Source organism: Varanus komodoensis, unplaced genomic scaffold (assembly GCF_004798865.1).
Source record: "Varanus komodoensis strain SLA01 unplaced genomic scaffold, ASM479886v1 scaffold21, whole genome shotgun sequence".
Taxonomy (NCBI): domain Eukaryota; kingdom Metazoa; phylum Chordata; class Lepidosauria; order Squamata; family Varanidae; genus Varanus; species Varanus komodoensis.
In genome coordinates, this window is record NW_025335589.1 from 4,997,332 (window position 1) to 5,014,827 (window position 17,496).

Consider the following 17,496-nt stretch of genomic DNA (forward strand, 5'->3'; position numbering starts at 1 on the left):
TTTCTGCCATGAGAGTGGTATCATCTGCATATCTGAGGTTGTTGATGATACCACTCTCATGGCAGAAAGTGAAGAGGAACTAAAGAGCCTCTTGATGCGGGTGAAGGAGGAAAGTGCAAAAGTTGGCTTGAAACTCAACATTAAGAAAACTAAGATCATGGCATCCGGTCCTCTCACTTTCTGGCCAATAGATGGGGAAGAAATGGAGGTAGTGACAGATTTTATTTTCTTAGGTTCCAAGATCACCACAGACGGGGACTGCAGCCAAGAAATTAAAAGATGCTTGCTCCTGGGGAGGAAAGCTATGGCAAGTCTAGACAGCATACTAAAAAGCAGAGACATCACCCTGCCAACAAAAGTGTGTATAGTCAAGGCTATGGTTTTCTCAGTTGCAATGCATGGTTGTGAAAGCTGGACCATAAGGAAGGCTGAGCACCAAAGGATTGAGCCCTTTGAATTGTGGTGCTGGAGGAGACCCTTTAGAGTCCCTTGGACTGCAGGCAATCAAACCAGTCAGTCCTAGAGGAGATCAACCCTGACTGCTCTTTAGAAGGCCAGATAATGAAGATGAAACTCAAATACTTTGGCCACCTAATGAGAAGGAAGGACTCCCTGGAGAAGAGTCTAATGCGGGGAACAATAGATGGCAAAAGAAGAAGGGGACGGCAGAGAATGAGGTGGCTGGATGGAGTCACTGAGGCAGTTGGTATGAGCTTGGGTGGACTCTGGGAGATGGTGGAGGACAGGAAGGCCTGGAGGAGTGTTGTCCATGGGGTCACGATGGGTCGGACATGACTTCGCGACTAACAACAACAACAACATATTGTTCTGGGGGAAAAAACAGAAACACAATAATAAAAAAAACACACACAAACATGTTCACAAATAGAGATGTTCCTATAGCTTGCTTCAGAATAAACCATCACAGGATTCCAGTGCAGCTTTCTCTTTTCATGAGTGGTATATTAATCAGTGACTGTGATTCTCCCAGTCTTCAAAATTGCATCACTCTTTTCTCAGAGAACACTTTTCTGCTATTCTTCCCCGCTGTCAGAACGCTGACAGGAACACTGAAATTCTTTCAAAACACTGGAACATCAGCAGTAGTCTCACTTCAGAATGAACCTGAGCATGCCAGCAGCTGCTGCTACTACAGATTTTTGTAGAGCAGAAAAACCTTGAACACTTTCAAATCACTGCTCATAATGTCACCAGACAAATGAAACACACACTTTCTTGACAAGCCTAAATGAAGTACATCAATAGTATTCCCTAGAATTCAAAGAAAGAGATGATAAACCAAGCTGCAGCTTGGAAAAAAGGTACAAACATGTCAATTTTCAGCACTTTTAACCTTGCTTATTTGTGGCAGTTTGAATCAGATTGGCCTGACATTTCACACAAATGTAGAATGCATAAACCCTAACTCAACAGGTCTAATTTTTTTAAAAGCCTATAGTTTATAATAGCAGAGCTTTTCTTCTTTTTGCAACTTACCTTCACTAAAAGGTCACTTCAAGTCACATGACTACTTAAAATGAAAGGTGAATAAACCCTTATTATCAATAACCTTTTATTATGTATGTGTGGATCTAAATAAAGTTAACTTCTATTACTAGACATTTAGCTATTATTACAGCATAATACATTGTAATTATATTGTATTATTAACATATGTATAACAAGAAGCATGATAAAATGCAATTTTTTGTTCCTTTCTTAATGATTCAATGGATTCTTTTCTGTTTAAGCATAATCCTGTGGCAAGATTAATGGACTGACAACTACCAATAAAATCATATTGCCCAAAGACTTTCTTCTACTCAACCCACATTCACATGGACACAGGCAATACAATGAGCCACATTAAACAGTTGGTTTTTGTTATTGTTGACCTGTGGTTTATCTTTTTCTCTGAACCCAGCAGTGCCTATGGCTTGCTGTTGGGTTGTGAAGTGTGGGTCTTTGGTCATGGTTTGTTATCACAGCTGGGCTCCAAAAACAGTATAGCCCACATTTGAACAACCACCCATGGTCCAATGCCAATCCACCTAAATACAATTCTTGCATACCTTGATTGAAATTAAAGGTGTTGAGATTAATATAGATACTGTAAAGAAAAATAAACATAGAAACAGTATATAGTTCGTGCCCATATATAAAGCACAACAGTTTGATGATTAATAATTCATTTTACATAGAATCGATGGGGCTTGATGCCCTAGAGCAGTGGTGGTGAGCCTATGGCATGCTTGTCACCCCTGGCACATAGAGCCCTCTCTGTTGGCACGTGCGCCAAGTCGCCCCAGCATCGCCCCAGCAGTCAAGCATCGGACAACAGCACACATAGGGGCCATGCACACGCTTGAAAGGAGTGGTGGTGCCAGACGATGATGTCACAAGCCACGACTCATTAGCTGTGATTCAGCTGAGCTTTCCCATGGCCAGTCAGTGCACTGCCAATTTGCTTGGACTGGCTGTGAGGTGCTTTTTCTAAATTAAAACCTCAGTTTTCAGGATTTATTCCAGTGTTGGCACTTTGCGCTAAATCAGTGGGTTTTGGGTTGCAGTTTGGGCACTTCGTCTCTAAAAGGTTCACCATCACTGCCATAGAGCTAGAAGGAGCTCTGCCAGTCCAAACCCCTGCTCAATGAAGGATCTACACTGCAAGGTGCACCTACAGCCTTGCTGACAGATGGCCATACAGCCTCTGCTTAAATACTACCAGCAAAGGAAAACGTACCACTTCTAAAGGCTATCTGTTATATCTGCTGAATAACTCAACCTGTTTGGACAGTAGGAAGTTCAGAAGTTAGCCAAAACTTGCTTCCCTAAAATTTCCAACCATTCATTTTAGCTCTGCCTTCTGGTGCAACAGACAAAAAGTTTGCTCCATCTCCAGCATGACCGACTTTCAGATATTTGAAGACTGCCATCATGTTCCCCCTTAATTGTCTCTTCTCTGTGCTAAACACATCAGCTGTTTCAATTATTTCTCATAGAACTTCTTTTTCAGATCCCTCATTATTCTGGGTGCTCTTCTACAGACATAGTTACCAATGTCTTTTTTAAAAGGGACACCCAGAAACTGGATGTAGAACTACAAACGTGGCCGGACTATGCAGAACAGAGCAAAACTGTTATGTCTTGCAATCGGCACATCATGCTTCTGTTAATGTGGCCCAAGACTGCACCTGCTTTACAGGCTGCCTCATTACACAGCCAGCTCATATTGATTGCCAAGCAGCGTGTTCAACAGTTCAGTGAATACCATTTTTGCTGGAAAGGCAAGGTATAAATCAAATAAATAAACAAGTCAATTCAACAGTTTCCATTGACTTCAATGCAGAAATCACCTACAACTTTTAAACTTGTATATCATTACAAGTATGTTGAGCTAGTATAACCAAAAGTGTTACAAGGGCTAAGAGAAAGACATAGTACAAGTCCAAAGGCAGCCTTTAAAATATTTTCAGAAAGAAAAGAAATTCATCACTGAATATTCTAGAATCTAGACTCTAAATGAGTGCTTGAGCATCAGGCACTTAAATCAAATCCAATTTAAATTAATACATTCACTTTAAAAATAGACTTATAATTAGGTTTTGTTGCCTATATAGGCATACACTCTCTGTATATTCTTAGTCTCTTAATATAACATTTTTGGCTATATGCCTGAGCTAAAAGTTATAGAAAACTGGGAGTCCCAGGTTCTTAGCAGTTATGATGAGTTATTAAAACAATGGCTCTGTACTTCTGGGTAATGAAGTATTTGGTAGCTTAGGTGGCCCTATCCACCTAAGCTATCAAATACTTCCTGTCTGGGAGGAGACCCTGTCTGAACCACAAGCTCTTTTTGGAGTTTCTGTGTATTCCTCTGCCCCAATTCCTAGCTTAGTTCTTTGGTTCTTGTTTGACTCCTGGTTCATGACTTCCAGTTTGCATCCAATAACTGTTTGGGTGGCTGGGCCCTGGCAGACTGAGTAGCCCGGAATTCTGGTCAACTTCTATTATCAATATTGTATAGTTTATAGTTTACTTTCATTTTTTCATGCTGCTTCCCTTACCTTCTCATATCCTCCTTTATGTGCAAATTGATGAGTTCCTTGGGAATATGAAAAGAAAGAGTGCTCTCAGACATCTGTTCCCGTACACACATCCACTTGTTGTCAGAAGTGGGGAATCTATAGAACTTACAGATCGGATTTTTTAACACTGCAAAAGGGGGAAAAATGATGGGATTGCTTAATTGCAGCTATGTTTTTGTTCAGATATTGTTCAAATATTGATCTCTTCCCTTCCCCCCCCCGTTTCAAACATTAAAGTCTACAAATACATTCACCCTACTTTTAATTTATTATCCATATTTCAGTAAGTTAAAGGCAGAGTCTGTTAGGTTCTGCTCTCCAACAGAATTAAATTAAATTCTCCTAAATACAGTAGATGTAGTATTTATTACTTTCAGCTGCAATAAGATTAAACACTCAGGTTTGCAGGTGGCGGTTCCTAAGATAAAAGAAAACCTAACTGAAAAACCTCAACAAGCAGGTGGCACCATTAAGACATGTGGTATTCTCTCTTGTATCCTCATCCAGGTGAAAGTGAAGCTAGACACAGTGGTTGTATACAGACACATACCCGTATTTAAAGGTCTCCAATATAGCTTCTTTTTAAGGCATGCAGAATAGGTCATTAATATATGAGAACTATCATTGTTGTTACATGCTGTCAAGTCATCTCTAACTTATGGCCACCCTATGAATGAATACCCCTAAAATGCCCTGCTCTTCACAGCCATGCTTAGCTATTGTAAACTCAAGGCTGTGGCTTTCTTTATGGAATTGATCCATCTCATCTATTCCTGACCAACTTTCCTTAGCAAGTCTTCCTTGGTGAATCTCCCCTAGTGAGTCTTGCCTTTTCATGATGCACCTGAAGTAGGGCAGCTTCTGTTTTGTCATTTTCTTTTCAGGAAAAGTTCTGGATTGATTTGTTCTAAGACTCACTTGTTTGTCTTTCTGTCAGGCCAGGGTATTTGCAAAGCGGCACCTTTAGCACCCTGTTCTGAATACACTGTTCAGCTTTCACATCCATACATGGCGATCAGGAATACAATAGGGTGGATGAACCTGACCTTGGTCTATGGTGAAACATCCTTATACTAATGATTTCCTCTAGTTCTTTCATTGCTGCCTTTCCAAGTCTCATTCTCTAGAATTTCTTGGCTGCAGTCTCCCTTTGAAATGATGGTTGAGTCAAGTTATGCAAAAGCGTTCACACCTTCTTAATTGTTGACCTTAAAGTTATTTAATTCATTTGTAGTCATAATTTTTGTTTCGTTCAGCTGCAGTCCTGCTTTTGCACTCTGTTCCTCTACTTTCAAAGTTGTTCCAATCCACTGCCCATTTCTGTCAGTATGATATCATCTACTTATTATTTACTGATTTATTATGTTTATATTCTGTCTTGTTTTAAGAACTCACAGTGGCTTATGTAATTCTCTTCCTGCGCTCAAACTGCCTAACCAGCCTGCTGAGAGTCTGTGATTGAGCCAAAGTCATCCAGTTGGCTCCACGACTGAGCAGAGACTAGAACTCCGATTGCCTGAGCCCCAGTACCATGCTTTTAACCACTACATCACATTGGCTCTCATCATACCTTAAATTACTGATGTATCTTCCACCAATTTTTACCTCTATCTCTGATTGTAATCAAGCTTGCCTTATGAAATCTTCTGTGTACAGAATGAACAGACAGGGACATAAAATTCACAGTTGTTTGTCTTTGATTATAGGAATCCAGTCATCTTCTTTGTATTCTGGCTTAACTGTAGCTTCTTGTCCATGATAACGTTAGAGATGAGGACAATTAAATGTTGAGGCACTCCATAGTATCCTGTGAGCTAGTTTGTCAAAGACTTTGCTATATACTGATTTCTTCTCACAGTTGTGTGTGTGTGTGCGTACTCCAGTAGCCAACATAGATTCACATATGATCCCAAGTGCCTTGTCCTTTTCAGAATCCAGCTTGAACATCAGTCATTTCTTTCTCTGTAGAGAGTAGAATTCTTTGTTGCATCAGCTTGAGCATCACTTTGCTTGCATGGAAATTAGGATAACGATCCTATAGTTGCTCCACTTATTAGCATCTCCTTTCTTAATAGTTGGAATGTATATCAAATGTTTCCAATCTGTGGACTATTGCTCTCTCTTCCTTCCCCCACACCTGTGTGTGTATGTGGTGGTGTGGGGCATATTCCTGTTAGGATTTGGAATTATTCAGTTTCTGCAGCTTGAAACAGTTTTATTGGTACCCTATTTAATCTGGGGACTTTCTGCCTTCTAAGTGCTTTTAGAGCAACTTTCCCTTTACTTTCCAATACTGCAGAGTCTTCCCTATAGGATTCCCCTTCAAAGAAGTTTGCCATCCTTTCATCTTTTCTGCATTCTTGTTTTGTACACTGTTTCCACCTTTTCTTTATTTTCTCCAGGTAAGAAAGTATGTTTCCTGCATACCTTTCAGTATACCTATTCTGAATTTCCCTTTGATTTCTTGGATCTTCTGGAAGAGGTTTCTTGGTTTTCCTCTTTTGTTGTTCTCTTCCATTTCTTTGAACTGGCCATTGTAACAGTTCTTTTATCTCCCTAGCATAAAGGAGATAAAAAGAGGTGAAGAGGTGCATTCAGGATTCTGTCCCTACTTCTGTCATCTTTTGCTTCTCACCTCAGCAATTGTGAGAGTTTCTTCTGTCATCCAACTATGCATTTTCTTTCTTTACACTACAAGATTTCTTTTGGCATTCTCCCCTAATAACATTCTCCCCAGTGGTTTCAGTCTACAGCTCTTCTGGGTAATGATCAACTAAGTTCCATAATGCAAATTCCTCAGAATTGGAAGTATATGTCTGTTAGTGATCTTTTTCAACTTTACTCTGCTTTTTGATGTTAAGCATCTATAGTCACTACCACAATCTGCTCCTGATCTTGCTTTGGCAGTGAGAATACAGCTTCACCATCTTTCACTCTCCAGTATGTAAATTATTTCTCTATCAGCAACTTAGTGATGGTTCATATATACATCTGATCCATTTCTTCTAATCAGTATTTGTGATGAACAGATGGTTGAAGTCACAGAATTTTGTGAGTCATTGTCCTGCTTTGTTTATGACCCTTAGACCAAATTCTCTCACAACAGTAGAGTCTGTTGTGTCTCCTACTTTTGCATTCCAATTACCTATGGTCAGTGCTTTCTTTGTAAAAAAAAAAAAAAAAAGGTGTGGGAACTCACGTCGCTGCCGGTGCGCGACCACATACACCAATCCCAAGTTGAGCAGCGTCCCAAGCCGGGCAGTGCAGACACAAAAGCAGCCCGCAGGCACTATGTTAATGATGTTTGCTGCTGATCTGCTATGCCAACAGGCAATTCAAAATCACTTTGTAAAATCCATTGGAAAAAACGGTGCCGAAACGCCATTCCGGTGCGTTCGATGACAAAAAAAGCCCTGCCTATGGTTATCAGATATCATATTTGGTGTGTTATCAATCTCCTCTTGGATACTTGCAAAGAAGTTTTCAATTTCTTTTTCTCTACCATTGATTCTTTGAACATGGATTTGAATGATGGTTATGCTGCTAGGTTCTTCACAAATTCTGACTGATATTATTTGGTCAGCCTTTGCATTATAGGTCCTTAGTGCTTGTGCTACATCTTCTTTATGTATTAGAGACACTCTGTTTCTTCTGAATTTGTCATTTCCAGAGTAAAACATTCTGTGTTTGACTGAAACTGTCCCAACTCCATTCCACTCCATCGTGCTCGTAACAAGTACTTCAATCTTCAATCATTCCCTTTCCTTCTTTGGGGTTCCCAGTTTGCCCTGATTCATACTTCTCACATTCCATGTTTCAACTGTATGGGTTGAACAGCATAATATTTTCTTTTCGCCTCTGTGCTTGTCAGTCACTAGACTTCCTTTCAGCTTTGATCTAGTTCTATCATTATTCAAGCTTTGTTCTTCTCCGGTAACTAGTTGAGTATCTTGCAACCTGGGAGTCTCATCTTCTGGCACTATCTCTTGTTCCATTTTGGATTGTTTTATTATAGAATATACAAGGTAAGAAGTTTCAGAAGTGTTTTACCATTGCTTTCTGAACAATACTAACCAGAGTTAGCTTGAGCATCACTACTATTGTCTGTGAAAGATCCTCTGCCAGTATTGCCTTCAACTACCACTGATGTCCAGTAGTTTCCTTCTTGGAATTTCTCTGCCCCCATCACCATTGCACATATCCATTTTCTTCTGCTGAAGTTACCATTCCTCCCGCAAAGTGAGGTTGCATCTTAGAGTTTCAACATTGACCATTCTTCCTTGAAAGACTCTGCTAGAAAGCCAGCCTAGCCTGGTGGCATTGCTCTTAGTTTCTCTGACACTCCCAAAGAGAATGAATTCCTGAACACCAACTCAGCAATAGATATGCTTCTATATTGAGTGGTTTTCCTGGCTTGAGGCCAAATGATCTGCACATTGCAAGAAGTAGCAAGAATATATTGAACTGAGATGCTCAGTATCAATTTGAACACATTGTTTATTCAATTCTGTGCAATGAGAAAGTTTTGAACAGGAAGTTAGCAACAGGAAATCAGTTTACTGCACGGGTTCTTCAAAATTGGATGTTTACTCTATTAAAAACAAAACAAAAAACAACAGTGGAAGTGATGCCATGTGACCACCTAAACACAAATGGGGTGCACCATTATCACAGGACTAACATACCCATTCAGAAGTTCATCATTTCAAGGCATTCGATCTGCAGCCAGTTTCATACTGTTAATGTAACGGGCACCTGTACCACTTCAGTGGTACATGCAGGCTTCACTGAAGCCATATTTCCATAGAGAATTGGCTCCTTTTCCAGGGAAAGGACAGATGCATAACATTGCCCTTGTCACTATAGCAATAGACAGAAACATCATCTTTTTATCAACTAGTCAGTGCCATGACAGCCCACACACAAGGGCTAAATATGGGGTGCTGTTGAACTGCAGGTTACTGTGTTGTTGGAACCCAGTTTCACTAACAACCTGTGGCTTGTTAACCACAATCAACCATGGAAACAACCTATGGTTTGTTGTTCATCTGTGAACTATGGGTTGTATACTATGTTTAGGTACAGTTTGGTTCAGAAAACTTAATAACCTAAGTTTCAACAACAACACATAGTTCAATGACAAGCTACACTTAACCCTTGAGTGTGTGTTATCATGTTGTCTGAACCCAGTCAGTAAATCTATCCCCCAGCCTGAACTCAGCAGCAAAGGTTGAATCTAAGAGGCAGGAACAGCACAGCTGACTTCTAAATGCTTAAGAATGATTAAGGAGGAAAGCCAAGGGGCTGAATCAAATAATGTACAGAGGAAAGGATTAGGAAAAAAAAGCAACTGATATCTAGTGCACTCTTCCCCAACTGGGTACCTGCAGATATTGTGAATTACAAGTCCTATCATCCCTGACCACTGGTCATGCTGGCTGGGGCTAATGGGAAATGAAGACTAAAATGTCTGGATGATGCCAAATGGAGGGCATCAAATGTATGGCTGCACCTATTGTCCTAAAAGAGCCAGTGTGGTGTAGTGGTTAAGAGCATGGGACTGGGACTCAGGCGATCTGGGTTCTAGTCCCCGCTCAGCCATGGAGCCAACTGGGTGACTTTGGGCCAGTCACAGCCTCTCAGCCCAACCTACTCACAGGGTTGTTGTTGTGGGGATAAGATGGAGGAGGAGATGTAAGCTGCCTTGAGCCCTTGTAGGAAAAAGGCAGGATATAAATCGAAAAATAAACAAATAAAAAAATAAAAAAGAACTTGCTATGAGCAATGTTTTAACATACTTTATTCTAACAATGATAATGATGTGCATTTAAAGAACTTAGCATAAGTAAGCAAAACGCAAAGCCTTGTAATCCCAAACCAGGTTTTTTATTCAACAAAAGTCAGTGCAAGGGGCTGTAAAAAATAACGAACTTCAGTGTGCTGTGGTTTTGCAGCTTGTTGGACCTAAGTGAGTTGGGTTAGTGGCACAATGATTGCAAAATGTCTTCACTCTTCTTATGGAGAACTACAATCCTCTATGTATTGTTACTGATTCTTGTTAGAATACACATTGGTCAAAAATATAACAAGATTTTATTATGTAGTTTGTTCCTAAAAGGCTATTTTGGTACATTCTCCTATTTATACTGGCACTCGGTGCAATCTCAAACCAATAAACACATTATTTCTGCTCTGATCTCTGAAAAAGTGTTAGCTTCAAAGGTTATCAGCAAGCAGATCCCACAAACTATAGTGCTATTTCTCACTCCTGTAGTTTCATAACTTTTCGCTTCTGCCATCTACCCACCCTTTGATCCATAAAGTATATGCAACAAGGAATAGAATTAACTTAAAATTAGGTTAATTTTTAAACCCTTCTGAACAGAGAAGAACAAGTTTTGCTCCACATGTGACATTGGCCCAAATGATGCCTCTAATAAGAACTTTGTTGAAAGGACCAAAAAAAAAAAAAAAAAAAGGATCAGTTTTCCCAAAGAGAGGGTGAAACTGAAACACAGACAGATGGTCACCATTTCCTTTAACATGATCATAAGCCTTCCTGGAATCTTCTCTGTTATTTTTTAACAAAATTACATTTTTGTATAATATATGTAGAGATGAGATATAATTTTAAAGTTATGATTCCAAACTGATATATGGATAGCACTAAAACAAAAAATGTTCTAAGATAAAAATGGAATAGTGATGAGCGTCTAAGAGATTAGTCATTCATTCCTCATTCCTACTCACTCAATAAGTGCTGCATAACTCACTTAGGACTTGAGCTCCATATATAAAGACTATCTAAGAAGAATATTAAGATGAACACTTAGAAATAATGTTAATGGCCTTCTAGCTTTAGAGGTTTTATAATCCACAGCAAAGGTTTTGTAAGCCTCCTTTTTCTATTTCCAGAATTGCAAAGAATACAATAAACAGTTCAAAGTACTGAAATATAAATATACCTTTATTCACATGTGTATGTCTAGCTTCTATGGAACTTTGTTTTTTGAAACCTATCCAAATTACACAGATTGCAGGAAAGCACAACAGATAGGAAATACATACATCATATCATCTACATAAAATTATGAATTATACAAGAGTGATGAGAGTCTGTTAGCTACTGGAAAGGATCTTCATTAAGGCCACAGTAATGGGTAGATGAGGTTCAACAAAGTAAATCACAATCCAGAGAAGACAGAGGTACTCTGGATGGGTAGTTTCCCTGTCTGATTGACTAGTATACTTCATGTACTGAACAGGATTGTTCCCCTACACCTAAAGCAACCAGTTCATAGCTTGTGGGGGTGGGGAGGTTTGAGGATCCATCTTTGTCACTAGAAGTTCACATTGTGACTGTGACACAGAATGGCTTGACCAACTTGCCTGTTATGTAAGTTGCAATCCTACCTGGACAACAGCAGCCTTGGTTAACCAAGCTCTGTTAACTGCCAAGTTAGACTTCTGTAAAGCACCCCATGTGGGGCTTTCCTTCAAAGACCTTTCAAAAACTGCAGTCAGAGCAGAAAACTAGGCTGTTATCATGTACTGCAACTATATTGTACCAACAATTTTACCTCCCAGTTTATCTTCTGTCTTGGAGTGCTGGTTTTCATATTTAAAGCGCTTCATGGCAGAAGTCCTAAAGGACTGTCTGTCTTTATATGTACCTGACTTGGTGACTTCTGACATATTAATAGAATCAGATGGTTGCCAGAGAAATTGCTTTCTCCTCAGAGGCCTGGCTGCCTCCCATCTTATTGTTTTTAAGTACCATGCAAAGAACTTCTTTAAAAATTTCCAAAGCTTTGGGAAGCAATTTAACCTAGTGGATTGTTTTATACAGTTTTGTGATATGTGACCCTTTATCTTATGTTCTGTTTGTATGAATGCTTTATATACTCTTATTTGCAAATTGCCCTCAGAATACAGTTGAAAGGTGCCAGAAAAATGTTTCTAACTGTATCAAAGTTAATAAGCTTTCAAACTGGATAATATTTAGCTTAAATCTATAAGAATGTTATTAGTTAATACAAAAATAATATTCAAGTTGAACTTGAATATTTACCCAGGAAATTTGCCACTGGAAGCATGAGATCAGCTTCTCTCCCCAGTGAAATATGTATAGCACCGTGTTAACACATTAATTATTCCTGCCATTATAAACTGAGCACACATACCTGCATTAAATAAAGGTAAATTGTCTTTACTATTGGCGTTTTCCAGAGATGTACACTCATAAACCAAGGCACACTACAAAACAAGAAGTTAAAATATTTTCAGTGGAAAAGAGGATTCCCTGTATTTACGTTTTTAAAAGCTGCAAAAAAGCGCATATTGAACTTGTCACAATACTATGTGAATCACACGTTTATACACAATCTCATTCCCCTGCTGTTTGTATTATGTCATATATTAATTTTCCAGGTAATGTTCTATGTAACTTTGCCATGAAGTTATTCACAAAAACGGTAGTGGGTAAATTTCCCCAGAAAACCAGTATGGCATAGTGATTAGAGAGCTGGATTGGGACTGGAGAGATTCAGGTTCTAGTTCCTGTTCAGCCATTAACTTCACTGATTCACTTTGAGGCAATCCCTGATTCTCAGCTTAACATACCTCACCAGGTTGTTGTGAAAATAAAATGGAAAAGAAAAAGAGGATTATATAAGCAGGAAAAAGGCAGGATTAAATAAAAACAGGCTTCTTTAAAGGCTTCTTTAAAGTGCTGCTCCTCTTGCTTAAACCACAGGTACAGGAAAATGGGCAATTTTTGAGCTCATCAAAGCTTTCCTTTCTCCATCCTGATTGCTAGCTTAGCTTTTTGTTTTTCCTCTAGGAAGAGTATGCATTTTTCTAAGCATGCACACAAATGCAGATCTGATTAAAGCATGAACATGATGTATCCTTTTGGGAAAATGCACATTTTTTTCAAAATGGATGTACTCTGTGAATGTGCTCACAAGCTCAAGAATATATTAGGTTTTTTTTTTTTAATGAAAACTGCTATTGTGCTCACATTCATGGCTGCAAGAGGAGTGTTTTTGTTCATTTTTTAAGCATCGGGGAAAATTTAAACCAAGCGGATTCTTAACCTCTCTCAGCTAAATTCTGTCAGGGTCTATTGTTGTGCTACAGCTAGAACAGTGCAAAGCAGCCAGAGAAAGCCATTCACCCACCAAGAGGATTCAGCATGTGTCTGCTGGGAAGCCACTGGGAGATATACTCATTTCATTTTGTTCCATAACCCCCTCCCCGTTTTCCTTCTCCTTTGTCAGCAAGCAAATTTCTATTCCATATTCAACCTGCTTTTTGTTCACTGAAGAAAGCATGCTTTGAAAAGTTCTGAAAAGAATTATGGCTGCAACCTTATATTTGACCAAGAGCCATATTTTCCGGCTCAGAAATATGATTCCTGAGTAGACACATTATGCTTGCCTTGAATATAGGGGAAGTACTGCAATCTCCAGTTTAGTGGAGAATTTCATGGATTCATACTTACCCTTCTATTCATTCTACAAATCTTTGTGTTGGAAGCTATAATTTAGCACTTCTGGAGGGCAGCAGCTTGGGAAAGGATACCCAATGGAACATAGGTGGATTTGTTTGATTGTTTGTTTACCACTTTAGCAGTGTAACTCTATATATGCCTACTCAGAACTCATCCCAATCTCAGTGGGAGTTAAAAATAAGCAGCACACAATTCTGGCCTATGCACCCTCTTGCACCTTCCCTCAAAACCATTTTCAATTATGGCACCATACTGGGTAGCATTCAGTGTTAGTCTTACTTAAGCCCCAGTCATTTCAGTGGTTCCATTTTAGGTAGGCTAGCACCGGATATACCTTCATGTATGTAAATATTACATTCACTTGGTTTATCACTTTAACTTACTATTATCAGCAAAAAATCAAAACAAAACTAGGACCTCTTCCTTTGGTTTGGACTACAATGGATTTATAAAATTAGGGTGGGATCCTTGGAACAAAGACCACCCCAGTTTCCAGGCAATGTCTGTGCAAGCCAATTAATTTTAACTGGTGCAATTTTAAGTTTAATTTGTGCAAATGTGAACCGGTGCTTATATATTGCTCATAAAGTTTTGCTTTTAAATACATATAGTCCATATCATTTAAATAATTTAAAACTATGATGATGATCACCCTAATAAAAAAGCATGATATCTTGATAATATCACATTGCACAGGCTCTGCACTTGTTTCCCAAATCACCAAAGCTCACAAGAGTAAAACTTATTGGAGTACTCAATGTGATTGTTATTATTCTGGTTACCATTGGGTGGTAAGTTAGCAATATGAATAAAACAACAACCCCCAAATATCTCAATTAAGATGACATAATCACTAGACCTGAAACTATTTCTAAATTTTATTCATGCATAAAACCAGTAAATATAAATGTTCTGCACATTTATTCCTGTGCCAAACCATTTGGGTAAATATAAATATTCTTAAATGGACACATTCTCCTACTCATAAATAAACACACATAGATTCAGGGATATATTCACTTGATAATTTTTGATGATCTTGGACAGGTCTTAGATGTCCCCACAAATAAGTGGAATAGTGAATATTTAAAATCTCTCATCGCAAAAGGGGTATCAGATAATTAGGGAGGAATCTTAGTTGGTCCATAAACCTATGTCATGCAGGGGCATAACACAAGCAGTGCAGGGAAAATAGATAAGGTGTTAGATCTAGGGTTCAGCCAAATGTTTGAGAGTTTTCATTTCTCTGTCTAAACATCAGGGGAAATTGTTTCAAAGAAAGGACAGTATTGTAAAAACAAACATGCTGATTTTCCTTCAAATCCTGAACACAAAGCAGTTCTGTCAAAACTGAGACTGAACATTTTGGCTCAGAGCTAGATTTTGCTCACAAGGTTTGAAAGCATGTTCTGCCAAATGGAAAGCAGAAATAATTTAAAAATCCCACTGCACCTGGTGGTTCACTTCAGGTGTAGGTGCTTCACTGCCTTAGTAGGCTTATATTCCAGACTCTTACCCTGATTTTCTTCTAAACAGAGGTCACAGTGATATAACAATACACAGTGAAATGGAAGAAGGTTCAACTAAAACTGAGTGTGTGTATGTGTGTGTGTGTGTGTCAGCTAACCAGTTAAATCCATAGTGTTTCTATAAAAAAGTGATATTTAAAATTTGCTTTGTGTACTAAGTATAACTTGGGGATAATGATAGCTGCTCAATTGATAGTATTTTAAGCTAATTACCCTTGCGATTGGTTTTGAAATTAGTACTTTTGTGCTAACAAAATACAAGTTTAAAAGTTCTAAAATAGAATTTGTTTACATCCCAGCATATTTTAGTTTGGAGAGTAGAACACTCACATCATACTTTATTCTATATAGGACCTCTTTATTTTTATTCTTAAATACAGACTTAAATTCTGCTGTGACTATTGTAATGCATAGGCATCTGGCATATTTTATAATTCTCCTTTAATTTGTGCACTGAGCTGAATTCCTACCTTTTGTCCCTGCACATCTGTTGTGCTGTGATCTGCTTCCCCATCCTCAGTTTCCCCCATCTTCACAAAACTGACATCGATTGTGCCAAATGTTTTTCCACCATCTGAGCTCCTGAAAAAATAAGTGAAAGGGGAGAGGGAGGGGAGATTTATTTTCTATTTGTACAACAGTATCATTAATTAAATCAATTTCCTTCAATCTGAAAACCAGTGTAGGAAAAAATATACTTATTTTTAAATACTGTGCAAGTGCTGGGGCTGTTCCACATACATTCTGAAACTCTGCAAAATTTCATAGCCAAGCTACAACAATCAAGTGTGCACAACATGACAAACCACAGTGGACTGTCACTCTGGTCTGTTTTAGAGAGGCTTGTTATCCAAACTTTGCACTGTTTCCTCAGCATGTTTGTTAACCACACTTATTCTACTCTGAGAATCAATGGCTTGTTGTTTGGTTGTTCAGGGTGTCTTGTCATGACATGTGAACCTGGCATGATGCTCATTCATGGCCTGTTGGAAAGGGCTATCCTGAAGACCTGCTCACTCCTTTCAATCCCACTGCTACTTCCTCTTCATTACATCTTAAAATGAAGCTCATCAATTTTTATTTATTTATTTATTTATTTTTATTAAAACATTTCTATGCCGCCCCTTGCCGAGGCCTCGGGGCGGCTTACAACATCAAATAAAATACAAAATAATTTAGTCCTCCACTTCATCACTTCCCTTGATAGTACCAGCTTTACTGCTCTTTTCAGCCTTTGGATTTGCATAAATGTAACTTTATATTAAAAACCAAACTTTTGGTGTGATTAGCAGGTATTTGCATAAACTATTGCACTTATGCATAGTAGTTGCTGGATTTTAGTGAACTTGTCCAAATTTCTTCCTATTTCCTTCACTTTTTTGAAAGTTAAATTTGTGAAAAAAGGTTAAACAGAAGTCTCCATGAAGCTAAAAATAATAATGCTCAATATGTATAAATCTCTCTGAAGGTGGAACCAAAGCTACAAATGACCTCTACTAATGGATACATCTATGTACATTAACAAAGTAATGGAGCAGGCTACTGAGGTTGTGTTGCAAAGACTCACGGGATATAGTAGCCAGGAAAACTAAGGAAGAAGAAAGCACAGAAAGCTACTGAATACCTGGCCATCTCTCAGGAGTAACACAAATGAAGAACTACTCCACCCCCATTGCTTATTTTCGGGGTGGTTTAACATGATGTGCAAACTGGTCCATTATATCTATATTTGCTTTTATAATTTGCACTCTGATGATCTGTCCAGTAATTCTGGAGGACGAGAAAACCCAGAAAAAGCAGTGACCATTGCCAACATCTACACCAACTGACAAGACTCACTCACCCCACAATCACTTTTTACTTTATTTATACAACAGCAGGTCAGACCAATTAGGTCTGCTGTCAGATTGGGGTAGTTCTCTGGGGCTCCAAGATTGAGCAGGGGCTAGAACATAAATCACTGAGTCCCAGACCTGTACTCTTAACCACTACACCATGCTGGCTCTCATATTCATGTTCTTATTACTATTATCATCTAATATCAAAGTTGGTTCTTATCATCATCATCTAATATCAGAGTTGGTACAAAGTGTTGCTATTGTTCAAACATATCAGAAATGTTCATCATAAAGCAAAGGATGGCAGCTGCGCAGGAAGAAAAGAAATGTCAGTTGCATTCTTGACAATAGAAGTAAGACATGTGGCTATTTAAAGCCCCATCTCTGCCTCTCCCTATAAATTAATTAAGTCAACGGTCTAAAACTACTTAGCTGTAGCACTGCTCAGAAAAATTAGCACTTCTCTATGGGAGCTGAGTGATTCTATGTCAGCACTGTTCTGCTTCATTGCATTGTGGGAAATTAAA

General features: G+C 38.6%; 1 protein-coding gene across 12 annotated transcripts in view; it reads right to left on the reverse strand.

Annotated features, from left to right (window-relative positions):
• The window catches only part of INPP4B (inositol polyphosphate-4-phosphatase type II B), a 307,638-nt gene that overhangs the window by 107,164 nt on the left and 182,978 nt on the right, over positions 1 to 17,496 (reverse strand). For all 12 annotated transcript variants that reach the window (XM_044430729.1, XM_044430730.1, XM_044430724.1 and 9 more), the window contains 3 exons: positions 15,602 to 15,713; positions 12,272 to 12,344; positions 4,068 to 4,215 (listed from right to left, as the gene is read on the reverse strand). In XM_044430729.1, coding sequence (XP_044286664.1) covers positions 4,068 to 4,215; positions 12,272 to 12,344; positions 15,602 to 15,713 — 333 coding nt within the window. The remainder of the gene's footprint in view (positions 1 to 4,067; positions 4,216 to 12,271; positions 12,345 to 15,601; positions 15,714 to 17,496) is intronic.